This window comes from Acomys minous (genome assembly GCF_964271855.1).
Source record: "Acomys minous genome assembly, chromosome: 2".
In the NCBI taxonomy this organism is placed as follows: Eukaryota; Metazoa; Chordata; class Mammalia; order Rodentia; family Muridae; genus Acomys; species Acomys minous.
The window spans coordinates 85,250,066-85,276,105 of NC_140484.1; the positions used below are offsets into that span (position 1 = coordinate 85,250,066).

Below are 26,040 nucleotides of genomic sequence, written 5' to 3' on the forward strand. Positions count from 1 at the left end.
GTGCGAGCGCACCAGCGGAGCCTGGGGGTGTAGAGCACAGCGCCTGTACAGAAATTCAGTTCCACCGCGCAGATGTGCCCAGGAACGGGTCTCAGTTCGTTTGCATTTTTATTTTTCTCGCATTGTTTAATTTTTGATTTGGGGGAGGGTCTTTTTTTCCTCCCTCCTTCCTTTTGCAAGGTTTTTGTTTTGTTTTGTTTTAGGTAGAGGGCAGCTCAGCTCAACTCCATTTCCCCATATGCGACATAAGCGTGACACCCTTCTTAGAGGGCATTGCAAATGCGTCCCCCACCTTTATACTGGATTACGAACTGCCCATGTGCCCGAGTAGGGAAAACCACTAAGTCAGGCGGATGCAAGGGCCTGGTTCCCTGTGTGTACGCGCCCCACGGCACCGGAGGGAAGACAGTCGAGTCACGTCTGGTCCGAGTTTCCCAAGAGGCCTGCCCACTCGGAGTCAAGGACGCTGCTCAGGAGCGGTGGCGGGGCGCGCGAGGGGCAGGGGCATGCGTGTACCCGTGCCCGGCGGAAACACGTGTGTGACGGTAGACCTAGGGTCCGACGACCCTGACTCGCCCACGGACACACCGAAGCCCCAGGGGTCGGAGAAGCCGGCGACTTCCGGAATCCGCTACGAATCAGGGGCACAGTTCGGGGAGCCCGCGCTCCGGAGCACGTCTTCAGTGAGGCCTTCTGAGGCTGCCGCGGGTGGGGTGGGGGGATGGGGGGGTTGTACAGTGCAGAGTCAAACAGGCCCCCCACCCACCAAGACCACACCGACCCGCCCTTGGAGCCTCAGCCAATCCTCAACCCTGTAGGCACAAGCCCCACCTTCCAGAAAAGCAGCACCCCTGCAAGGCTGGTCCACGCCCCTACAGACAATTGCGTAGGGCCCGCCCCGCCCTGCAAGCCCCGCCCCACGTAGGTTTCCCGAAGCGCCAGGCCCGGCCCTTAGGGGACCCGCCCCTCCCACACGTTGCCTTTCCCCGCGCCACCCGGGGGGAAGCCGGGCCCTGTACCTGGAGTAAGGGGGCGGAGGGGCGTCGTGCACCCCAGAGGCTGCTAACGCCTGTTCATAGGTGGGGAGGCCTGGGGGTAAGGGTGGAGACTGGGGCGTCATGGGACTCAGGAGGATGAGTCCGGTCCTGGGGACAGAAAAAGAAAAAAGTATGGTTTGTATAAAACCTACGTTGGAGTTGGCAACACACTTGCTCTTGCTGAGGACACAGGTTCCATTCCCAGCACCCACGTGGCGGCTCACAGCCATCGGTAACTCCAGTGCTAGAGGACCCGTCGCCCTTTTGTGACCTTCGATGGCCTCAGGCACATAAAACAAAACTTTAAAAGAAACAAAATAAGCAGAGCAGTGGTGACTCACGCCTAGGATCCCAGTACTCGGGAGGCAGAGGCAAGTCAATCACTGTGAGTTCGAGGCCAGCCTGGTCTACAAAGCGAGTCAGGACAGCCATGATAACATAGAGTCTCAAAAAAACAGAAAAACAAAAACACAGGTGGTGGCGCACGCCTTTAATCCCAGCACTCGGGAGGCAGAGGCAGGCAGATCACTGTGAGTTCGAGGCCAGCCTGGTCTACAAAGCGAGTCCAGGACAGCCAAGGCTACACAGAGAAACCTTGTCTCAAAAAACCAAAAAGAAAAGAAAAGAAAAGAAAAGAAAAGAAAAAAACGCACATACCAAAAGGTTACAGACCAGGAGGCCGACTGAGGATGAAGTCACAGAGATGGAAAGGAGAAAAGGTGCCTCAAAGGACACCCTGATGGACAGGCAGATGTGAAAATGAACCTGAGTTTACACCGTCATCCACAGAAACACCCCAGTGCACCAGATTAACAGGAACCTCAGGTAGACAGAAAGCAAGAACAAACAGGACAAAGCCCAGTAGGTCCACACAGAGGAACATAACACAGCAACACTGCGTCTCAGAACTCCAGGCAAGGTCTCTCAGGCTGCTTTCAAAGCATCCAGCTACCCTTCCACCCCACTGCATGCGCGAGCATGGGACTGCATGCGCAAGCCGCCACGCCCAGCTTCCAACTCTGTTCTTTTTGGTTTTTTGTTTTTTGGGGTTTTGTTTTGTTTCCAAGACAGTGCTTCTCTGTGTAGCCTTGGCTGTCCCGAACTAGCTTTGTAGACCTCGAACTCACAAAGATCCGCTTGCCAAGTGCTGGTTGGGATTAAAGGTGTGTGCCACCTCAACTAAATCGGTTCTTTATATTGTATCTTTATATTTAAATTACAGTTATGTATTCTGTGTGTTCGCACACCTGCCCACACACAATGATGAACAGAAACCAAAACAGGGGAATGTGTTTTCTACTTCCATCATGTGGAACCGCCGAACAGAACTCAGGTTGTCAAGTTTGGGAGCAAACTGCTTTACCCACAAAGCCGTCCCCCGACCCAGGCCATCCTTAGTCACAGGTCTTCCACTGCTGATCTACGCCCTCACCTCTCTGTTCACATTTAAGTTACCAAGGCTAGCCTTGAACTTACATTTTATCTTTATTTATTTATTAATTTTACTTTGTTTTGTTTTGTTTTGTTTTTCAAGACAGGGTTTCTCTATGTAGCCTTGGCTGTCCTGGACTCACTCTGTAGGATCTGAAGAAATGGCTCAGCGGTTAAGAATACTGACTACTCTTCCAAAGAACCCAGGTTCAATTCCCAGCACCCACTTGGCAGCTCACAATTGTCTGTGACTCCAAGATCTGACACCCTCATATATACATGCAGGCACATAAAATAAAAACTGGTGAATTCCCATTTTAGATCCTCCTGCCTCTGTCCCCCAGGTGCCGGGATGACAGGAATGAGCCACCGTGAAATCCGCCTACAACCATCAGGCAGCCTAGGACACTGCTGCCGCCAAAGACATACCTAGGGCCATACGTGGAGGCGCCAGTAATCGCAGCACTCGGGAGGCAGAGGCGGGTGGATCGCTGTGAGTCCAAAGCCAGCCTGGTCTACACAGTGAATCCAGGACAGCCAAGGCTACACAGAGAAACTCCTTCTCGGAAAAACAAACAAACAAAAAGCCCAACTCACAGCTCATATAAACAACACTGACCTGTACCCATGGAGCAGACTATGCTACGGACAGCTGTCACTCACGGCCTGCAGAGCACCTCTGTGAGTTCTCTGTGTGTTCAAGGCCATCCTGGTCTACAAAGTGAGTCCAGGACAGCCAAGGCTACACAGAGAAACCCTGTCTCAAAGGGAAAAAAAAAAATTAAAAACCGCTGTATATACTGACCAGATGACAGGAATGGCCACAGTGGCTTGCCATAGGTCCGACGGTCCAGACTCTTCATCACTGGTCTCTTGCCCTTTAGCCCTCCTCCTCAGATCAAGCTTCCTCCTTACCCCTTTCTTCCCCTCCCCCCCCCATCCCCCTCCTTCCGGAAGACCCCTTACTCTTGCAGACAGGACTCCTGGACTCCGAGGTGAGGCCGCCGTCTTCGGTATTGCAGGTACCAAAAGGCTCCCAAGCCAGCGAGCACGATGAGCAGGATGCCGCAGGTCAGTCCCACTGCCAAGCCTGCCACGTCCACGCGCCCACGCCCTGCGGGGTAAAGGGCCCCGCCGCCGACTCAGTACCACCACCTCCTCCAACAGCTGAATACCTTTCCCGCAGAGCACTGGCTAAGAAAGCAAGGCAGAGCTGAGGGTCCCTTCCTGCTCCCGAAAATTCACTGAGGGGCTGATGACCCCAGACCTGTCCGCTCAGCGTCTTAGGAGGCAGAGGCTGGGGGATCCCGTGGTGGAAGTCTGTCTGATAGTGAAATTCAAGGTCAGCCTGGGTAAGTTAGTGAGACCCTGTCACAAAACAAGAAATGAAGAGTTTGAGATGCAGCCCAGTGGTTGGGCCGGCGTCCGGCAGCAGCGTAGGAAGGGAAGGAAGAGGGGACGCTGTATTGTCCTGGAACTCTCTCCATAGACCAGGCTGGCCTCAAACTCACACAGTTCCACCTACTTCTGACTCCCAAGTGCTGGGATTAAAGGTGTGCACCACCATGTCCAGGTGGAATTTTTAATATTTTTTTATTTCTATTTTATGTGTGGGGGTGATTTGCTTGCGTGTGCATCTTGTACCATGTGCGTGCCTGATAACCAACAAAGGCTAGTACAGGGAGCTGGCGGCCCTGGAACTGGAGAGTTTCAGATTGGATGAAAGGCCTGTGCCACCACCAGGGAACTTCTAGCTTTAAAAAAGAGATTTACTAGAGGCAGGTGGGTTGCTGTGAGTTTGAGGCCAGCCTGGTCTAAAAAGCCCAGGACAGCCTAGGCTCCACAGAGAAACCCAGTCTTGAAAGAGAGAGAGAGAGAGAGAGAGAGAGAGAGAGAGAGAGAGAGAGAGAGAGAGAGAGATTGATTTACTACAGGGTGTGGTGGCTCACACCTTTAGTGCCAGCATACTCGGGAGGCAGAGGCAGGTGGATCTCTGAGTTCGAGGCCAGCCTGGTCTACAAATCAAGTCTAAGCCAAGTCTGTTACACAGAGAAACCGTGTCTCAAAAAACCTAAAAAAAAAAAAAAGAGAGAGAGAGAGATTTATTTTATTTCATGGGTATATGCACCATATCCCTTCCTGGTGCCATAAGAGGTCAGAAGGAAGGTACTAAGTGTCCCGGAGCTGGAGTTTATGACTGACCACTATGTGGGCACAGGGAACTGAACCCCGACCCTCGGCGAGAGTGGAAAGTGCTCTTAACCCCTGAGCCGTCTAGTCCTTGCTGCTGATTTATTTTGTTTGGTTGTTTGGTTTGGTTTTTTGGAGACAGAGTTTCTGTGTGGTAACAGTCCTGGCTGTCTTGGATTCACTTTGTAGACCAGGCTGGCCTTGAATTCACAGAGATCTGCCTGCTTCTGCCTCCCGAGTGCTGGAATTATAGGCATGTGCCACCATGCCCGGCCTTACTGCTGTTTAAAAAAAAAAAAGGGTACCTGAGTATATTCCTGTATGTAGTAACCACAGTTCACAGTTCAACCTTAAGTGTTTCTCTTAGGAGTCATCTACTTTGTTATTTTTTAAATTTCATCATTTATTATGTGTGCCTCTGTGTGTGGGGGCACCTGTGTGCCACATGTGTTTAGAGGTCAGAGGACAATTTGCAGAATCCGTTCTCTCATGGTACCATGTGGTGTCCAGACACTGAATGCAGACCATCCAGCTTGGTGACAAGCACCGTCCGTCACCTGCTGAGCTGTCTCACTGGCCTGCTTTGGTGTTTTTCAGCCGGGGTGGAGTGGTGGGGGGAGGGGTGGAGCTCCTCTCATTGGGCTGCAGCTAGACAACGACTCTCAAGCTGGCCTCGAGCTTGGTATGTAGCAGAGACTGGCCTCGAACTCACAATCTTTCCCCTTCAGCCTCTGGAGTAGCTGGGGTTGCAAGGCCAAGGCCAGGGCTATCAGATCAGGCTACCTCCCATCCCCACCCCCACCCGGCTTTTAGCGTGCAGTGGGAAGACAGGTCTCCCGAAGTCTGGCAGATTTCAGGTGATCCAAGGAGCCACTGGGTCTTGCTAAGATTGTAGTAAAGGAGCTAGCTCCCTAGCAACCAGTTCCATTGTGAGGACTCCGGTAGAGACCGAGGGCCTGTTGCTAAGGTGCATCCACCCCTAGCAACCAGGCCATGAGGGGGTGGGGCAGCTGGTACCCAGAGGGGGGTCCTCCAGCTGGGCAGGAGGCCCTGGTCCTCCAGCTAGGTACGGTTGCTAAGGAGAAGGCCTCCTTAGCAACCAGGCAGGCTGTGGCTGGCATGGGGCTGTGGGGGAGGGGAAGCCAGCCAGGTAGTGCTTCTGGCTTCCTCAGTCTGGCCTGGCTAGGGCCCTGTTGCTAAGGAGCAGCCCCCCTTAGCAACAAGGCTCAAGCCAGGATGAGGGCTTCAGAACTCAGAGGAGGGGCTGGGGTAGGCAAACTGGACAGGTGAGAATGGCCAGGCTTCCTGCCTTCGCTCTGTTGCTAGGGAACAGTCCCATCAGCAACAACCATGATGCTTTTAAGGGGCTGGGGCGGCTCTGGTCTCTAGAGCAAGGCCCAGGTGTGTTTGTCCTTCTGATGGGCCCCATGACAGTAACCCCTTGTCCCAGCCACCCACCCAACATGTCCCCACCCTGAGGACTTGGGCCCTCCTATGAATGTGGATGAATGCACTGTGCTGGGTTTCTCAGACAAGGGCCATAGTGAAAAGGGAGGAAACACCTTGTCAGTCTCCTCTGAACAGCATGGGATTGGAGGGTAGGAGGACTTGTATATATTGAGGGGACTTTGGATTGAACGTGTCCACGTCGGGGCAGGAGGGCTGGGCAAACTCACCTCCCTTGCCATTGTACTTATAGTTTTCCCAGAAGCGTTCCTAGGATTGGAGGAAAAGAGAAGGGAAAAACAGCAACTAAACACGCAGAGTCACTGCCCCCCACAACAACCAATCCACCCTGACATGGCCCCCACAACAAACAGTCCACCCTGACATGGCCCCCCACAACAACCAATCCACCCTGACATGGCCCCCCACAACAAACAGTCCACCCTGACATGGTCCCCCACAACAACCAGTCCACCCTGATGGCCCCCACAACAACCAGTCCACCCTGACATGGCCCCCACAACAACCAGTCCACTCTGACATGGCCCCCACAACAACCAGTCCACCCTGATGGCCCCCCACAACAACCAGTCCACCCTGACATGGCCCCCACAACAACCAGCCCACCTGACATGGCCCCCCACAACAACCAGCCCACCCTGACATGGCCCCCCACAACAACCAGCCCACCCTGACATGGCCCCCCACAACAACCAATCCACCCTGACATGGCCCCCCACAACAACCAGCCCACCCTGACATGGCCCCCCACAACAACCAGCCCACCCTGACATGGCCCCCCACAACAACCAATCCACCCTGACATGGCCCCCCACAACAAACAGCCCACCCTGACATGGCCCCCCACAACAACCAGTCCACCCTGACATGGCCCCCACAACAACCAATCCACCCTGACATGGCCCCCCACAACAACCAGTCCACCCTGACATGGCCCCCCACAACAACCAATCCACCCTGACATGGCCCCCCACAACAACCACTCTACCCTGACATGGCCCCCCACAACAACCAATCCACCCTGACATGGCCCCCCACAACAAACAGCCCACCCTGACATGCCCCCCACAACAACCAGTCCACCCTGACATGGCCCCCCACAACAACCAATCCACCCTGACATGGCCCCCCACAACAACCAGTCCACCCTGACATGGCCCCCACAACAACCAGTCCACCCTGACATGGCCCCCACAACAACCAGTCCACCCTGACATGGCCCCCACAACAACCAATCCACCCTGACATGGCCCCCACAACAACCAGTCCACCCTGACATGGCCCCCCACAACAACCAGTCCACCCTGACATGGCCCCCCACAACAACCAGTCCACCCTGACATGGCCCCCCACAACAACCAGTCCACCCTGACATGGCCCCCCACAACAACCAGTCCACCCTGACATGGCCCCCCACAACAACCAGTCCACCCTGACATGGCCCCCCACAACAACCAGTCCACCCTGACATGGCCCCCCACAACAACCAGTCCACCCTGACATGGCCCGCCTCAACAACCACTCTACCCTGACATGGCCCCCCACAACAACCACTCTACCCTGACATGGCCCCCCACAACAACCAATCCACCCTGACATGGCCCCCCACAACAAACAGCCCACCCTGACATGGCCCCCCACAACAACCAGTCCACCCTGACATGGCCCCCCACAACAACCAATCCACCCTGACATGGCCCCCACAACAACCAATCCACCCTGACATGGCCCCCACAACAACCAGTCCACCCTGACATGGCCCCCCACAACAACCAGTCCACCCTGACATGGCCCCCCACAACAACCAGTCCACCCTGACATGGCCCCCCACAACAACCAGTCCACCCTGACATGGCCCCCCACAACAACCAGTCCACCCTGACATGGCCCCCCACAACAACCAGTCCACCCTGACATGGCCCCCCACAACAACCAGTCCACCCTGACATGGCCCCCCACAACAACCAGCCCACCCTGACATGGCCCGCCTCAACAACCAGTCCACCCTGACTTCTGAGACCCCGAAGAGGTGGAGAGGGAGGTGAAGGCTGGACTCCCCTGATCCGTAACACCTGGACAAGCCAGAGAAGCTCTTGATGCCAGGGTCCTCTGAGGCCCTCACCGTGTTTGTGTTGTCCTCAAAGCATTCCCGGGCCTCCTCCCAAGAGCATCTCTCCTCCTGACACTCCCGTTCCAGGTTCCCGGGGGTCAGCAGCTCCAGGTCCCAGTGGTTAGCTCGAGGAAAACGCTTGTGGTTGACTAGGAAACTCTGGGCCTCTGGGGGATCCAAGAAGATGTCTACGGATCAGGGTCAAGAGCACAGAGTCCTTAGGACTGGGGACAAAGAAGGTAAAGAGCTACGGGGGTTCTAGCGGTGAGTGCCAGGGGCTGGGTCTGAGCAATAGGGCCAGGGTCTGCACCATTGGGTATGCAGGAGGAAGACTGGAGCCTGGACTTCTCTTTCTGAAGGAGGAAGGCTAGGGCTCGGGCTTGGGGGCGTGAGGGAAAAGGCTGAAGAATGGACTTTCGGGTCTGGGGGACGGCTGGGGCCTGGACTTCCTGGATCTGAGGGAGAAGGGTCGGGCTCTGGGAAGCCAGCAAGTATCCTGGGTAGGGGAAGGCAGAAATTAAACCGCCGCAAGGCTCTTCCCCAAGCACTCACCTTGGTTTTGCTCTCTATGATGCAAGGTGTCCAGACAGGTGGCCAATCCCATATAGACTAAGAACAAAGGAGGGTGGCCCCTCATAGTTTATGTGAACTCCCAGATGACAAATGCCTGACGAGAGGTACGTACGAGGCAAGGACTCCCTGCCCTGACTCTGTAGTCATGAACAAAGATAAGAGCAAGCACTCAGCCTGGGTCCCACGCCAGACACTGTGGGGCTTTATCAACGCATCTGATCCCTCAAAGCAATGCTAGCCCGCCTGCCACTTTACAGCCGAGGAACCTCTGCTGCCGGGTGGTAAAGTCGCGTGCCTATTGTACCAGGTATTTGAATGTCCGAGGAGAATTTCAGAGGTGACAGTGCTAGCCCAATGAGGGGCACACAGTTGCCGAGGCTATACCTCAGCACCCACCACAGACCTGACACAGTAGGCGTTTAAACCGGTTCCTCTTCAGTCCTGGTCCCTTCCAACCCGGGCAGATTCCGGTCCAAGTCAACCTCCCTCTGTCCGCTGTTGCCCCATCCACCCTCAGAGATCAAAGATTACAGGACAGACCAGGTGTCTATTTGTAGGTCTGGAAGGCTTGAGGGGACAGGTCCCTGAGATCCAGGACCAAGGGCTTAGGGTCCCAAGTTTCTAGATCCCAGTCGTGGGGAGTCAGGACACCAGAACCCCGCCCCCAAGTTTCCTTACCTGCCCAGACCTGGGAGCCCTGCCTCTGACTTCTTTAGTGAAGACCCTCTAGGTGAGCAGCAGCCAGCTGTACAAAGGGGTAGGGGCGGGGGAGGGGGAGAGGGAGGAGTAGTGCTCCTCTCCAGTAACTAGGCTGGGATCGGCAACTAGCAGGGGGCGGGGCTATTAATTACCTGCTTTGGGAGGGACTCAGGTAAGGGACTTAAGTAAGTACTTAAAGGGGCCTTAGGACCAAAGTCTTCAGCGATGCAGCTCCACATGCAACGAGCAAGGCTTTCCTACGCTATGCAGGGACCTAGGGGGCTTTATTAGAGCCTGTTCCTCCGTCCTCTCCCAGCCCGGGTCTCTCTTTACAGACAACTTGCTTGGCAGAGCCCCGAAAAGAAATCTTGGGTCTCTAGAGGTCTACAAACTGGTGGGAACAGAATGCTTTGGTTCCTAGAATAACTGGGCGTTACCACAGTCAACCTGTTTCCTGAGGGTAACTTGAACAGCTTGGCCTCATGATCTTTGACTATCGCTCTTATAACTTGATCGTCTCTTAAGATGCAACGGAAAAAGTAGTTATGTATTTGGGAAAGTGGGTATCAGAATCTCTGGGCGAAGGAGTTAGTCCTTAAAGTCAGACTTGAAGAGATTCGTAACAACTAACCGCCCCGCTCTCCGGGGAATGCCTAGTACAGGCTAAGCTGTCTCGGATATTTAAGTCACTTTCGCTCACCGGAACCTTCGAGTTGTCTCTCACGTTTCCGGGGGGTGGACGAAAAGAAGAAAGCACCTCCTAAGCCAGAAAAATCGCCTCCGAAACTAGGGGCAGTGTTATTTCCGGTTTCTACTGAGGGCGGAAGTGGGAGGAGTGGGAGTGGAAAAAAAAACCCACAACAGTACTTTCTTCCGGTTCGGGACACAGTTGAAGCCACGACAAGTCGGAGAACCGTTTGTGAGGTGAGTTGCGGGCGGCGAGGGGTCGCGTCGCTAAGATCCCTTTTTCTGTGGGGGATATTTGGAGTTCGGAGGGGCGTAGGAGAAGGTTTCGCACTCTGATTCCCGGCCAATCATTAACAGAGCGCTCTTGGACGCCCTGGCTTAGAAGCTGAACTACATCTCCCAGCATTCCTTGTAACCACTCACCCCCCCCCCCCTCATCCTGGCAGCTCTCAGAAACTAGTTCCTCAGTGGAAAAGCTACCTGGCCCAGTGCCGAGAAGAACGTTGGAGTCCCTGGGTTAGTGGGAATTGAGGCAGGATGCCTTTTTGTTTTGTTTTGTTTTGTTTTTAGAGACAGGGTTTCTCTCTGTAACAGCCCTGGCTGCCCAGGAATTCCCTCTGTAGACCAGGCTGGCCTTGAACTCACAGCGATCCTCCTGCCTCTGCCTCCCAAATGCTGGGATTGAAGGCGTGCGCCTTCATCGCCCGGCTCGAGGCAGGATTCCTTAATCTGTTTCAGTTTTCCAGACAATGGTGAGGAGGAGGGTGCCGCCAACACTATTTTATTTTATTTTATTTGTTTTGTTTTAAGGGACAGGGTCTCTCTGTGTAGCCTTGACTGCCCTGGACTTGCTTTGTAGACCAGGCTGGCCTTGAACTCACAGGGATTTGCCTGCCTCTGCCTCCCAAATGCTGGGATTAAAGGCGTGGGCCACCACTCATCGACACCAATACTTATGCCCAAATCTTGAGATTAAAAAGTTTATACTCTGCTGTGTATATATATTTGGTTATTTTTTTTTCTTTTTTCTTTTTTTTTGGGGGGGGTATATTTTTTTAATTAATTTATTCAGATTACAACTCAATTGTTATCCCATCACTTGTATCCTCCCATTCCTCCTACCCTCCTGCTTTTCTTTTTTTGTTTTGGTTTTGTTTGTTTGGCTTTTTCTTTTTTTCTCAATGTAGCCCTGACTACCCAGGACTCACTTTGTTGACCAGGCTGGCCTTGAACTCACAATGATCCGCCTCTCTTGGCCTCCTGAGTGCTGGGATTACAGGCTTTCACCACCCGACCCGGCTTCACCACCTCTTTTTTGAGACAGGGTTGCATGTAGTCCTGGCTGGAGTCAAATTTCATTATATGTCTCTGTAGGGAGATTAATATTTATTTAAACTGGATGTGGGGACATCTTTAATCCCAGCACTGAGGAAGTAGAGGTAGATGGATCTTCCTGAGTTTGAGGCTAGCCTGGTCTACATATGGAGTTCCAGACCAGCTAGGGCACTGTCCCCGAAAAAAAAAAAGGAAAGAGTTTGCTTTTATTTTGTGTGAATGGATTTTTTTGCCTGTGTTACACTGTGCACTCCATGTGCATGCCGTGCCCACAGAAGCCGGAAGGCACTCAGGGCGCCTGGAGCTGGAGTTACAGCCTGCTGTGAGCTGCCAGGTGGGTGTTAGGCGTTAACCCAGGTCTTCTGGAAGCGCAGCCAGCATTCTTAGCCTCGGCACCGTCTCTCCAGCCTCTGGGTTGGTTGGTTTGTTTTGTTTTGAGACAGGGGCAGCGCAGTACTGAAATTACAAGCATGCATTCCCCACTCCTGGCTCGTGTTCTCATTTCCAGTGAGCTTCCCTGGGATATAATTTCACGTAATCTATACTTTACCCACTCAACAGCAAACAGTTCAGCAATTTGTAGGACATTCACAGAGTTGTACTGACATCACCACTGACAATTTTAGAGCGTGTTCTCGGGGCGTGGTAGCCCACACCTGTAACCCCTCCAATCTCAGGGCATCCAATGCCCTCTTCTGGCCTCCAAGGGCACTAAGGCAGCCACCTGCTACCGAGGAACCACTCAGTGGTTAGAGACCACAGAGCCTGAAGTGCAGGGTCACTCTCAGAGGCCAACCTGGGCTACATGAGATCCTGTCTCAAAACAATTTGAGGACATGTTTAATAACCCCCAGAAGAATCCTGTCCCACATTCTCTGCCACGTCCCGTCTCTTCCATCCCAGTCCTAAGGCAATCTCTAAGCGCCTATGAATTTGCCTAATGTGCACATTTCTCCTCGGTGCAGTCACGCAGGGTGTGAGTCACATGACTGGCTTCTCTCGCTCAGCGTGTTGCTTCAGGATCGCTCCGTGTTCTGTCCTGACAGTCTGTTTGCGGATGAACAGTACTGTCGCGTGAGATGCACCACGCTGTGTCCCCCCATCACTTGATGGCCCTTTAAGGATGGAGCCCTTTGTGCTCCTCAGCTGTCGCAGGTGCTGCTGCTGCTGTAAACATGCGAATTCAGGGTTTGATGGATGTGTTCTCACATTCCTCGGGAGCAAAATCCACTGGAGGGACTTCCTCTTCAGCGTTTCATGTGTGTGTGTGTGTGTGTGTGTGTGTGTGTGTGTCTGAGTGTATGTGGGTGGCTAGAGGAAAGCCCTGTCCTCTCCCTGGACCTGGAATTAACACCTGGTTGTGAGCCACCAGCCATGGGGTGCTGGGAACACAACTCTGCTCCTTTGTGAGGGGAGCAAGTGCCTTTTTGTTTCATTTTTCGAGACAGGGTTTCTCTGTGTGGGATTAAAGGTGTGCACCACCACTGCCCGGGCGCCAGCAAGCCTTCTTAATCTCTGACCCATCTCTCCAGCCCCAGTCTTTGGTTGGTTGGTTGGTTGGTTGGTTAGTTTTTGTTGTTGCTGTTTTGTTTTAAGACAGGGTTTCTCTGTGTAGACCGCTGTCCTAGAACTTGCTCTGTAGGCCAGGATAGCCTCAAACTCACAGAGATCCATCTCCGTCTGCCTCCTGAGTGCTGGGGTTGGAGCTGTGTACAGCCCTGTCTGGCTGGTCCGGTTTTGACCTGAGTACCAGGATCTGAACTCAGGTCTTCATCCTTGTACGACAAGCACTTCTTAACTGAGCCATCTCCCCCGTCCCGTGCACAGGCTCTGAGCTCTGAGCCAGGGGCATACTAACTAACTAGTTAATAATACTGTCATCATTATTTTGGTTTTGGTTTTTTGAGACAGGGCTTTCTCTGTGTAAAAGCCCTAGCTGTCCTGGACTTAATCTGTAGACCAGGCTGGCATGGAAGTCACAGAGGTCCACCTGCCTCAGCCTCCCCAGTGCTGGGATTAAAGGCGTGCCCCACCACGCCCAGCTCGGGTTTTTGTTTTCTGCAGCAGGGTCTTGCTGTGTGGTCTAGGCTGGCCTTGAACTCCTGAATCTCTCTATCCTGGCCAGCCAAGACTGGCCGGGAACTCAGTGGACGTCCTCCTCCGCCTGACTTCACGCCCTCGGCTCTCCAGGGCCTGAGGAACCACACCCTAGTTGTTCAGGAAGGCTGACTGGCAGCTTGTGCACTTCTGGTGATAGACTGACATGGTGCCTCAAATGGCCTTTGAATGTCTGTGACCCCCACCAAAGTCCCATGTAAAGATCGTGTCCCCTCAGTTTGGCATCCTTCAGAGTTGCACCTTTGAAGGGTCATAAGGATGCGGTCCTAGGTGCAGGAGATTGGTGTTTTCATAAAAGGAGGGGTAAGGGCAGGAATGTGGCTCAGTTGGTACAGCGCACCTAGCCTGGATGAAGCCCTGCATCCCATCTCCAGGGACCAATAAACTGACCACGATGATGTAAAGGCTTCTACTTTGAGCACTCCTTAGGCGGAGACAGAAGGAGGGAGTTCAAGGTCATCCTGGCTACATAGTAAATTGGAGGCCAACCTGATTAAAGGAGACCCTGCCTCAGAGAGCAGCAATCCGCAAAGCAGGGATGGGGTCATCATCAGCACCATACTACTGATAACCAACCTTGGGCTTAGAGTCCCCATAAGGAACGACTGAGGGGGCTGGACATGGCTCAGAGGTTAAGAGCACTGACTGTTCTTTCTGAGGTCCTGAGTTCAATTCCCAGCAACCACATGGTGGCTCACAACTATCTATAATGTGATCTGGTGCCCTCTTCTGGCATGCAGGTGTACATCCAGAACACTGTATACATAATATATAAATACAGAAAAAAGAAAGGTCTGGCTGCTTTGGGAAATGGGACACACACACACCCCCCACCCCGAGATAGGGTCTCTCTGTGTAGCTGTGACTGTCCTGGACTCTTTGTAGACCAGGCTGGCCTTGAACTCACAGCGATCTACCTGCCTCTGCCTCCCAAGTGCTGGGATTAAAGGCGTGCACCACCACTGCCCGGCTGGGAAATGGGGCTTCTAAATTTTTTAAAAAAGAAAGAATGAAAAAGAAAATGAGTGAGAAGCCAAGTGTGGCACATGCTTGTAATCCCTGCACTCTGGAGGCAAAAGCAGGCAGATCTCTAAGAGTTTGAGGCCAGCCTGGTTTACAAAGCGAGTCCAGGATGGCCAAGGTTACACAGAGAAACCCTGTCTGGAAAAACCAAAAAGAAAAAGAGAAAAGAAAAGATGTGCTGGAGAGGTGGCTCAGCGGTTAAGAGCATTGATTGCTCTTCCAAAGGACCCAGGTTCAATTCCCAGCACCCACATGGCAGCTTACAGCTTTCTGTAACTCCAAGATCTGACACCTTCACACACACATACATACAGGTAAAACGTCAATAAGATAAAATAAAAATAAATAAGTTGTTTAGAAAAACTCTCTTTGGGTCTGGAGAGATTGCTCAGCAGTAATAGGGCCTAATGTGAGACTTCAATTCCAGGGCACCTGACCCCTTCTTCTGGCCTCTGGGCACCCACACATGTGTGACAAAACATACACACAGACATCTACAAAAATTTTTTACAAAATCTTTAGAAAAACATGCCCTCTCTATAGCTGTTCCTCTCACTTTAAGGAGGGAGTGTTTCCCTAGCCTAGTGGAATCCTGTACCGTGGCCAAGAGACACCAGCCGCCCAGGGCCAGATTCTGCTCTGGGCAAGGCAGTTGGCCACCAAGAATAAAGCAGGGATTTGCCAATAAGGTCAACAAGGGGCAGAAGCCAAGGGGACCGGGAAGCGGGTGGCACGTGGGTGTGAGTGAGAGCCAGGTGCGGGAGGCCTGGGGTTGGGCAGATGAGAAGAGGCCTGGCAGGCCGACCCCAAGGGGTCCAGGTGGCTGGTGTGGAGGACAGCCGTCTCTTCACAGTGGCTGAAACGTGGGTGCGCACGCTCACTGCACTACACAAGGAGCTGCATTCAGAACCTGTCACCACGCTGCCTGAGCTGTCCTTGAACTCACCCCTTAGCCCCGGCTGGCCTCGTGGCGCTTTATTTAATTTTTAATATAATTTATGATTTCCATGTATGCACGTGAGGGTGTGTGCTTGCAGCCATGGCAGCCAGAGGGCAGCGTTTGGGAGCCTTTTCTCTCCTTCCACTGTGAAATCCTGGAAAAGGATTCTGGTTGTCAAGTCGCCAGGCTTGTTCATAGAGCACTTTCCCACACTGAGCCATCTCATGGCCTCTGCCTGTCATACTCTGGCCTCAGCCGCCCTTGGGGCACACTGGCTGCAAGGGACAAAAGACACCCTTTTAGAGAGACGGAGGTGTGTCGGATCCCAGCTAGGGTGGCATCAAACTGAAATCTGCATTGGGGGCTAGAGAGATGGCATCCTGTAATCCGGGTGACCCTGAATCGGTTCCCAGCATCCAAGTAGGCTGTAACTGGGGGGCTCTCTGATGACCACCCTCTTCTGGCCTAATTGGGACATCTGCATTCACACGTTCATACACACACACACACACACACACACACACACACACACACACGGACACACGGACACACGGACACACACACGGACACACACTTAAAAAAAATTAAAGCTGGTGTGGTGGCACATGCCTTTGATCCCAGGACACGAGAGTGGATCTCAGTAAGTTTGAGGCCAGCCTGGTCTACAGAGTTCCAGGACAGCCATGGCTACAGAAAGAAACCCTGTCTTGAAAAACAAAACAAAATTAAGTAGAAAAAGGATCTCTGTGTTCGGTGTGTGTAAATATACCGGAAAAACAAAAGGTGAGGCCAGCAGGAAGGGACGCAGGGTCAGAACTGGGGTGCCCATCCCTCAAGCTCTGAGTAGGGCAAGCACTTCAAGCCAGCCACAAGGTGGAGATAAAGGGGTCTGGACTACTGGGTGCTGCCTACATCCAGAAAAATATGGTGGGGGACCCCCTCTGAGCACTGGAGTGCTACCTCCGTGTGTCACCCTCCCTGAGAATGAGACCAAGGGCATTGGTCCCGGGCACCTTCCTGCCTCTCCTTCCTGAGTGCTGGGATTTTAGGCCTCACCTCACCCGTCCTCGGCAGTCTATTAGAGCCAGGGTCACAGTGACACTGTCCAGCTGTACCTTGAATTCACTCTGTAGCTGAGGCTGGCCTTGAATTTTGGACTTTCTTTGTAGACCAGGCTGGTCTGGAACTCAAAGAGATTTGCCTGCATCTTGATTTTTGAAAAAAAAAAATTTATTTATTATTTATTCAATAGTCTGCCTGCACGCCAGAAGAGGACACCAGATCTCATTATAAGTGGTTGTGAGCCACCATGTGGTTGCTGGGAATTGAACTCAGGACCTTTGGAAGAACAGCCAGTGCTCTTAACCTCTGAGCCATCTCTCCAGCCCGGATCTTGATTTTTAATTTATTTTTATTTATTTATTTTGGTTTTTCAAGACAGGATTTCTCTGTGTATCCCTGGCTGTCCTGGACTCACTCTGTAGTCCAGGCTGGCCTCGAACTCTCAGAGATCCGCTTGCCTCTGCCTCCCAAGTGCTGGGATTAAAGGCCTAAGCCACCACCACCCAGCCAGATCTTGATTTTTTTCAAAAGAGGTTTATTTATTGTATGTTCATTGGTGTTTTTCCTGTGTGTGTGTCTGTATGAGGGTACCACATCCCCTGGAACCAGAGTTACAGACAGTGGAGAGCTGCCATGTGGCTGCTGGGAATTGAACCCTGGTTGGGTCTGAAAGAGCAGCCTCTGAGCCGTTTCTCCAGCCACCCCAGATCTGCTAGAATTTCTGTGCACTCCTGTACTGTCGTGCTTGTTTCGAAGATGCAAGTTGACTTTCATGCCCATGACACAGGACCTCATCTTTACAAGAGAGGCCGAGGGAGCCAGGGCCCGCTGGGGGTTGCATATAACAAACACATCCTGCGTATCAGACACTCACATTATGACTCATAGCAGTAGCAAAATTACACTTATGAGGTAGCAATGAAAATACTTTTGTGCCTGGGGGTCATCAGCACGTGGGGGCGCGGCAGGAGGAAGTTTGAGAACCGCTGCTGTGCGCAGAACTTGGTCTTTCTCAAAGTCAGGGTCCTCGTCTCTGGCATGTACGCGCGTGCAGGTGTCTCTTAGCCATTGAGTGTCTGTAAAATCATCCAGACCTGCTCACCCAGGCTGCATGTGACTGACACCTGTCCGTGGAGCCAGGGCGCACCCATTCTCTCCACGGCCCACTTCACTGCCTCCAGGAGAGTTTTTACATATCATATTGGTGTGACGTCAGGGACCACAGGTGCTCAGAATCTCCAAACTAGGGCCAGGCACAATGATGCAGGCCTCCAATCCTAGTGGAGGTCAGAGGGCGGCTTTCAGGACTGTTCTCTGCTTCACAGCTCAGGTGAGCCCCGTCACTCCCTGGGTCATCTGTCTTTCATTGTTTGATTTTTGAGACTGTTTTACAGTGTAGCCATGGCTGGCCAAAAATTCTCTATGTAAAAAGATTTGTTTTATGTGTGTGAGTATTTTGCAGGCATGTATGTGTGTCTGATGCCTCTGGGGTCAGGGAGGGCATTGGATTTCCTGGAAATTAGAATTACATGTCTGAGCCACCATGTCAGTGCTGGAAACTGACTCCAGGTCTTGTGCAAAAGCAGCAGGTATGGTTCTGCTCCAGAGGACCCAGGTTCAATTCCAGCATCCACATGGCTCCAGTTCCAGGCCATCTGACCCTCCTCTTCTGGCCTCCCTGGGCACCGCACATGCAGGTGGGTGCACAGACGCACTTGCAGGCAAAGCGGTGGTCCCAGCTGGCCTTGAACTCACTGCGAGCTCATGAGGGGCTGTGGGCTGTCTCCTAGGGACAGCATTTCTCAGCTGAGCCATGCTTGGTGACAGTTACAGGAAACCCTGTGGGGAAGGTGTGAGGAGAAACCATCTAAAACTCCAGCTTCAGGAGATCTGACCCCTCCCTCCTCTGGCCTCTGCGGGCACCAGGCACTCAAGTGGTACACAGACATACGCAGATAAAACACCCAGACACATAGAAATCAGTCTTTAAAAAGTTTTATCTTAGCCGGGTGTGGTGGCGCACAACTATAATCCCAGCACTCGGGAGGCAGAGGCAGGTGGATCGCTGTGAGTTCGAGGCCAGCCTGGTCTACAAAGTGGGTCCAGGACAGCCAAGGCTACACAGAAAAACCCTGTCTCAAAAAAGCCAAAAAAAAAAAAAAAAAAGTTTTATCTTTAAAAAAAATTTTAACTTTATTTTTATTAATATGTGTTTTGCCTGAATGTCCATGTGTCCATGTGTCCAGGAAGTCAGGAGAGGGGTCAGATCCTCTGGAATTGATGTACAGGTGGTTGGGAGCCACCATGAGGGTGCTGGGACTCTGGAAGAGTAGCCACTGCTCTTAACCACTGAGCCACCTCTCCAGTCCTGGGGTTGGTGGCATCTGCCTGTCCTGTCTAGGACACCAGAGGTAGAGGCAGGAGGATAGGAAGTTCAAGGCCACCCTCCACTTCATAGCTTAGGTGGCCAGCCTGGGCTTCTTGAGAGCTGGTGTGGAGAACCAGTGGGTGTAGCTCTTGACCTGGCGCTCCTTGCAGACCGCACTGTCCGTCCACAGCGTTTAAAGGGGACCGTCATGCCACGGTCAGACTGCAGCCACAGTACAAGTGAGGACATGCCTGCTGGGCAGATAGAGGATGGACCTAGAACTTTTTTAAATTTTTTTTGAGACAAAGTCTCACTGTTTAGCACTGACTGTCCTGGAGCACACTCTAGGCTGGCCTTGAACTCAGAGATTCTCACGTCTGTGCCTCCCAAGTGCTGGGAGTGAAGGTGTGAGTCACCACTGCCCTGGCCATAATTTATTCTTTTAAAGTCAAGGTTTCAGTTGGGTTGCAAAAGTGTTAACTTGTTTTGTTTGCTGAGCAGGGTCTCATGTAGCCCAGGCTGGCCCCCAGTCACACTGTAGGTGAGAATGACTGTCAGCATTTGCCCTCCTCCACCTCCCAAACGCCAGCGTCACCAGTGTACACCTGGGCTTCCTAACTTAAGGGTGAGAGGTGTGTACACCTGGGCTTCCTAACTTAAGGGTGAGAGGTGTGTACACCTGGGCTTCCTAACTTAAGGGTGAGAGGTGTGTACACCTGGGCTTCCTAACTTAAGGGTGAGAGGTGTGTACACCTGGGCTTCCTAACTTAAGGGTGAGAGGTGTGTACACCTGGGCTTCCTAACTTAAGGGTGAGAGGTGTGTACACCTGGGCTTCCTAACTTAAGGGTGAGAGGTGTGTACACCTGGGCTTCCTAACTTAAGGGTGAGAGGTGTGTACACCTGGGCTTCCTAACTTAAGGGTGAGAGGTGTGTACACCTGGGCTTACTAACTTAAGGGTGAGAGGTGTGTACACCTGGGCTTAGTAACTTAAGGGTGAGAGGTGAAAAGCACATCTGGAGGGCTGGGAATGCAGCTCAGGTGGCAGACCGCTTGCCTAGCGAGAAGCCCCGGGTCAGATCCTCAGGATGAACTGCATAAGCCTGTCCTCGCAGCATATGAGAGGCTGAGGCAGGAGGTTTGCACGGAATGCAAAGTAGCCTGGGCTACAGAGTGAGATTCCGTTTTTAAAACATAAAGGTGCCGGGTAGTAGTGGTGGTGCACGCCTTTAAATCCAGCGCTCTGGAAACAGAGGCAGGCAGAGTTCGAGGCCAACCCAGGCTACATAATGAGACTCTGTCTCAAAAACGAAAGGAAGTGGTCCTGGCGCTGCCTGGCCTGCCCTCGGCCCCGCTTCAGACCATGTACTCCTGTGGTTTAGCCCTGACCTTTAGGTGAGTCAGACAGGCCCTGACCACAAGCCGGGGTGGGTGGGGGGTGTTCTTGTTCTCTGTGAAGGTCCTGGGTCACCCCAGCCTGCCACTTCCCCTCTCTGCCACAGGATGACGCGGCACGGCAAGAACTGCACTGCAGGCGCCGTCTACACCTACCATGAGAAGAAGAAGGACACAGGTACCCCACCTGGAGGGCCTCACCCTCGCCTCTGTGTCATCCTCTGACCCCTCTGTTGTATGGAGTTCTGCCTTTGAGTGGCCTCCCTGTCCCACCTGTACTAATGGTGGCGACCATAGGCATCACAGCCCATCATCCCGTGTCAGCTCCCCCTCCTCCCAACCATTTCTGGGTACCAGCTTTGCAGAAAGGAAAGCTGAGAGCCATGGTGGCCCCCACCCCAGGGAGAGGGGAGTAAAGGCTGACCTGTGCCTTCCTTAGGCCCCACTCAACCTCCATACTGCCCTTGGGCATTTGGTAAAGGGCACGTCCCTGTCCCTCCCTTCACCACAACCTTCTTTCTGTCGCCAGCGGCCTCGGGCTATGGGACCCAGAACATTCGGCTAAGCCGGGATGCTGTGAAGGACTTCGACTGCTGCTGTCTCTCTCTGCAGCCCTGCCATGATCCTGTGGTCACGTGAGCCGGGGCGGGGCTGCGGGGGGAGGGGGGGGGGCCGAGGGCCAGCTGGTATGTGTGGGTTTAGCAGTCGCTCAACCTTCCAGAGCCTCAGAGCTCTCACCAGAGACAGGGCAGGCTCTCCACCACAGGTGGGCAGAGCGCATTGCTGCTGGCTGCGGCCGGCTCGGTGGGTACAGTGCCTTCTCCTAGACACACCTGTTGTCCCTGCACTCAGGCAATGCAGACACGGGGATCAGCAGTTCAAGGCAAGCCTCACTACATGGTAGTTTGAAGCTAACCTGAGTTGCAGGACACCGTGCCTCAAAAGAAAACAAAAAGAGCTGGCTGAAGGGAGTGCTATGGAGGATGCCACCTAAGGATGCTCAGTGGTACCCAAGGTGAGAGTGGACGCCACTGTGTGACCCATGCTTTCCTCATCCTCTCTCTGCAGCCCAGATGGCTACCTGTATGAAAGGGAGGCGATCCTGGAGTACATCCTACATCAGAAGAAGGAGATCGCCCGGCAGATGAAGGTGATGGGGCTGAGGAGACGTGAAGGGACACAGCGGGGCGGGGTCTGATCACAGCGAAGGGACACAGCGGGGCGGGGTCCGATCACAGCGAAGGGACACAGCGGGGCGGGGTCCGATCACAGCGAAGGGACACAGCGGGGCGGGGTCCGATCACAGTGAAGGGACACGCGGGGCGGGGTCCGATCACAGTGAAGGGACACGCGGGGCGGGGTCCGATCACAGCGAAGGGACACGGCGGGGCGGGGTCCGATCACAGCGAAGGGACACAGCGGGGCGGGGTCCGATCACAGTGAAGGGACACGCGGGGCGGGGTCCGATCACAGTGAAGGGACACGGCGGGGCGGGGTCTGATCACAGCGAAGGGACACGGCGGGGCGGGGTCCGATCACAGTGAAGGGACACAGCGGGGCGGGGTCTGATCACAGCGAAGGGACACGGCGGGGCGGGGTCCGATCACAGTGAAGGGACACGCGGGGCGGGGTCTGATCACAGTGAAGGGACACGCGGGGCGGGGTCTGATCACAGCGAAGGGACACAGCGGGGCGGGGTCCGATCACAGCGAAGGGACACGCGGGGCGGGGTCCGATCACAGTGAAGGGACACAGCGGGGCGGGGTCCGATCACAGCGAAGGGACACAGCGGGGCGGGGTCCGATCACAGTGAAGGGACACAGCGGGGCGGGGTCCGATCACAGTGAAGGGACACAGCGGGGCGGGGTCCGATCACAGTGAAGGGACACGGCGGGGCGGGGTCCGATCACAGTGAAGGGACACGGCGGGGCGGGGTCCGATCACAGCGAAGGGACACGGCGGGGCGGGGTCCGATCACAGCGAAGGGACACGGCGGGGCGGGGTCCGATCACAGTGAAGGGACACGGCGGGGCGGGGTCCGATCACAGTGAAGGGACACGGCGGGGCGGGGTCCGATCACAGTGAAGGGACACGGCGGGGCGGGGTCCGATCACAGGGAAGGGACACGGCGGGGCGGGGTCCGATCACAGGGAAGGGACACGGCGGGGCGGGGTCCGATCACAGTGAAGGGACACGGCGGGGCGGGGTCTGATCACAGTGAAGGGACACGGCGGGGCGGGGTCTGATCACAGCGAAGGGACACGGCGGGGCGGGGTCTGATCACAGCGAAGGGACACGGCGGGGCGGGGTCTGATCACAGGGAAGGGACACAGCGGGGCGGGGTCCGATCACAGCGAAGGGACACAGCGGGGCGGGGTCCGATCACAGCGAAGGGACACAGCGGGCGGGGTCCGATCACAGCGAAGGGACACAGCGGGGCGGGGTCTGATCACAGCTCCTTCACTGATGCTGGTCCCTGCCTGGAACCCCATCCGCCTCCCACTTCTCTGCAGATAGTTCCTTCCACTCAGCTCTCGGCCCAGGCAGCACCTGTGCTGACCTCCTGTAGGCCAGGGCCTCTGGGCGCACCTGCTAACCCCGCTCTAAGAACCTGTGACTCGGGTGTGCGCCCTCAGACTCCCTGCCGTGTCCACCCTGGACTGCAGCCCCTGCGGCAGTTTGCTCTGCTCTGCTTGGCGCCAGGCACTCGGCGGATACTGTGTGTGGCCGAAGCCTGCTTTCCACCTCTGGCCTCAGGCATGCTCAGTGCTTGCTCCCCAGACTGTGTCCTCCCCACAGCCCAGTGGCTACCCAGACTCCCCCTTACATGGTGCCCCTGTTGGACGCCTTCACGGCCGCAGGACTGTCACCACCTCATCAGTCAGGTGACCCTGCGAGCCTCTGCCGATGACCACTTGACACCTGCTGGGTGCCCAGCAGGACTGAGCAAGGAGCATACGTTACCTGTTCTGGTCACACTGTACTGCTTGTGGACTTCCAAGCCACCCCCAACCCCCAACCCTACCACAGATACACAGACAGGTTCGCTGCATAGCTAACGTGCCTACTGAGTGCTTACCGTGTGACCTTCAGAGTCTGTGCATGTTGGACACTTTACCTTGTGGCTGGAGATGTGGCTCAGTGTGTACCACTAAGCAGCCAGGCCTCAGGTCCCACGCCCAGCACCGCACAATAACCAGCTGTGGTGGCGAGCGATTTGGTTGGTGGAAGATGTTCCGGTCAACCCTTGGCTGCGTAGTGAGTTCCAGACCAGCCTGGGCTACGTGAGCCCCAGTCTCAGCAGGCGCACCGAGTCCCCACGCCACGGATTCAGAAACTCCAGGGCCCCCTTAGCACACAAAAGCCCCAGCAGCTCTTGCAGGACCACTCAGGGCTCCATCCTCCTACTGGTGGGCGGGATAGGTACCAGGCTGGCCCCGGGATACTAAGCCAGGCCCTACACCCCCCGCCCCCCAGGCCTATGAGAAGCAGCGAGGAGCCCGGAGGGAAGAGCAGAGAGAGCTCCAGAGAGCTGCAGCGCACGACCAGGTCCGTGGCTTCCTGGAGAAGGAGGCAGCCATTGTGAGCCGGCCCCTCAACCCCTTCATGCCCAAGGCTGCCACTACGCCCAACACAGGTAACGAGGAGCCACCTGCCCATGGTCGGGTCTTCACGGGGCAGCTTCCTGAGGCGTGTACCCCAGCTTCTCCCTCCCACAGATGGTGAGCAGCCGGGGCCCAGCGCCGGTTCCCAGGGCAAGGACAAGGCGCTGCCCAGCTTTTGGATTCCTTCCCTGACGCCAGAGGCAAAGGCCACCAAGCTGGAAAAGCCGGTGAGCTCCCAGATGTGCGCCGCCCCTGCTCTGCTGGCTTGGCCAGCCCTGTTGACCGTTGCCTCTGCCCGCAGTCCCGCACCGTCACCTGCCCGATGTCTGGGAAGCCGCTGCGCATGTCAGACCTGACGCCCGTGCGCTTCACGCAGCTGGACGACTCTGTGGACCGGGTGGGGCTCATCACACGCAGCGAGCGCTACGTCTGTGCAGTGACCCGAGACAGCCTGAGCAACTCCACGCCGTGTGCAGTGCTGCGGCCCTCGTGAGTAGGGGGGCGGGGAGAAGAGGCTGGAGGGGTCCGCGGTGCCACCCCCCCCGCCCCCGCACCCCCGGGGCCGACCTCAGCTCTGTCTTCTCCTGCAGTGGGGCTGTGGTCACCCTGGAGTGTGTCGAGAAACTGATCCGGAAGGACATGGTGGACCCTGTGAATGGGGACACGCTGACAGAGCGCGACATCATCGTGCTGCAGCGGGTGAGCTGCCCTTACCCCGCCCTAGCCTGCCCTAGCCCCTTATAGCCCACCCCACACACACACTCCTGTTTCCCCAGAGCACCTTGCCTTTTTGGGTGGGAGGGGGTTGAGACAGGGTTTCTCTGTGTAGCCTCGGCTGTCCTGGACTCACTTTGTAGACCAGGCTGGCCTCGAACTCACAGCGATCCGCCTGCCTCTACCTCCCGAGTGCTGGGAACCTTTTTTTTTTTTCTAATGCTTCACTCCATTTTCCTGCGCATGCCCTGGGACTCCAACCCCCACCTATCTAGAGGCTCCTCCAACTTGTTCTGTTCTTTCCTCTCCAGGGCGGCACAGGCTTTGCAGGCTCCGGTGTGAAGCTACAGGCGGAAATGTCCCGGCCCGTGATGCAGGCCTGAGCTATGACCTAATAAACCTGCGTGTGAACAGACTATGTCTGTTTTCTCACTGTAGGCAGGAGCTGCAGAAAGAGTGGGCGTGACGTGCGGGATTCTCCGCTCCAGAGCCCTCAGCTCCTGGAAGCTGACTCAGTCACTTTTGACCGAGCAGGAACCCTGGCAACATGACCCTGTCAACCTAGTCTCCTTCAGCCTCGGGCAGAATGTGGGAGAGGTTCCGTTCCTCTTCCTGGGAAGTTGCAGGGCTTAGGGTGTAACATAGTCCCAGGCTAGCTGCCTTCGGGGCTGACACACGCACACGCGCCGCCACACATGGACCTGCCCCCTCCTTGCACTCCCACCAGGGGCCCTCTGCCACACTCCAGCACACCACTTCATATGCAGTCCTGCCCCCGCCCCCCCCAACACCTGGAGCCCATCTCCCAAGAATCCAACTTCCCTGAAAATGTCAGCTTCTTCTGCACCCCCAGACCCCCTAAACCTGTTCAGAAGTGACACAGACCACCCTCAACCCCAGCTCCATAAGCAACTTGGAATTTCCCTTTATTCTTCTTTCTTTTTTTGGTTTGGTTTTTGGAGGTGGTTTGTTTGTTTGTTTGTTTGTTTGTTTGGAGACAGGGTTTCTCTGTGTAGCCTTGGCTGTCCTAGACTCATTCTGTAGACCAGACTGGCCTGGAACCCACAGCAATCCGCCTGCCTCTGCCTCCGAGTGCTGGGATTACAGGCGTGCCCTATGGAGGAGTTCCTTTTTTGTTTTTATTTTATTTTATTTATTTATTTATTTTGGTTTTTCAAGCCAGGGTTTCTCTGTGTAGCATTGGCTGTCCTGGACTCGCTTTGTAGACTAGGCTGGCCTCGAACACACCAGCCTGCCTCTGCCTCCTGAGTGCTGAGATTAAAGGTG

The 26,040-nt window shown here is 54.7% G+C and overlaps 2 protein-coding genes across 7 annotated transcripts; one reads left to right on the forward strand and one right to left on the reverse strand.

Annotated features, from left to right (window-relative positions):
* Positions 1 to 73: 73 nt before the first annotated feature.
* PRRG2 (proline rich and Gla domain 2) lies at positions 74 to 10,316 on the reverse strand. Of its 6 annotated transcripts, none has more exons than XM_084759458.1 (7): positions 10,208 to 10,316; positions 8,788 to 8,945; positions 8,248 to 8,423; positions 6,335 to 6,374; positions 3,435 to 3,582; positions 1,020 to 1,145; positions 74 to 699 (listed from the first exon to the last, which is right to left on the reverse strand). In XM_084759458.1, the coding sequence occupies exons 2-7, from the start codon at positions 8,870 to 8,872 to the stop codon at positions 681 to 683; spliced, it is 594 nt and encodes a 197-aa protein (XP_084615584.1). In that variant the 5' UTR covers positions 8,873 to 8,945; positions 10,208 to 10,316; the 3' UTR covers positions 74 to 680. The 6 variants fall into 6 exon arrangements, with proteins under 6 accessions (XP_084615584.1, XP_084615588.1, XP_084615587.1 ...); XM_084759462.1 differs by lacking the exon at positions 10,208 to 10,316 and adding an exon at positions 9,487 to 10,201 and having other exon boundaries at positions 8,248 to 8,402; positions 8,788 to 8,844; XM_084759461.1 differs by lacking the exon at positions 10,208 to 10,316 and adding an exon at positions 9,487 to 10,201 and having other exon boundaries at positions 8,788 to 8,844.
* Positions 10,290 to 25,168, forward strand: NOSIP (nitric oxide synthase interacting protein). Its single transcript, XM_084759316.1, has 9 exons — positions 10,290 to 10,431; positions 20,542 to 20,612; positions 20,964 to 21,069; positions 21,503 to 21,584; positions 23,912 to 24,071; positions 24,154 to 24,266; positions 24,341 to 24,528; positions 24,630 to 24,738; positions 25,065 to 25,168. The coding sequence occupies exons 2-9, from the start codon at positions 20,543 to 20,545 to the stop codon at positions 25,134 to 25,136; spliced, it is 900 nt and encodes a 299-aa protein (XP_084615442.1). The 5' UTR covers positions 10,290 to 10,431; position 20,542; the 3' UTR covers positions 25,137 to 25,168.
* The last annotated feature ends 872 nt before the right edge of the window (positions 25,169 to 26,040 follow it).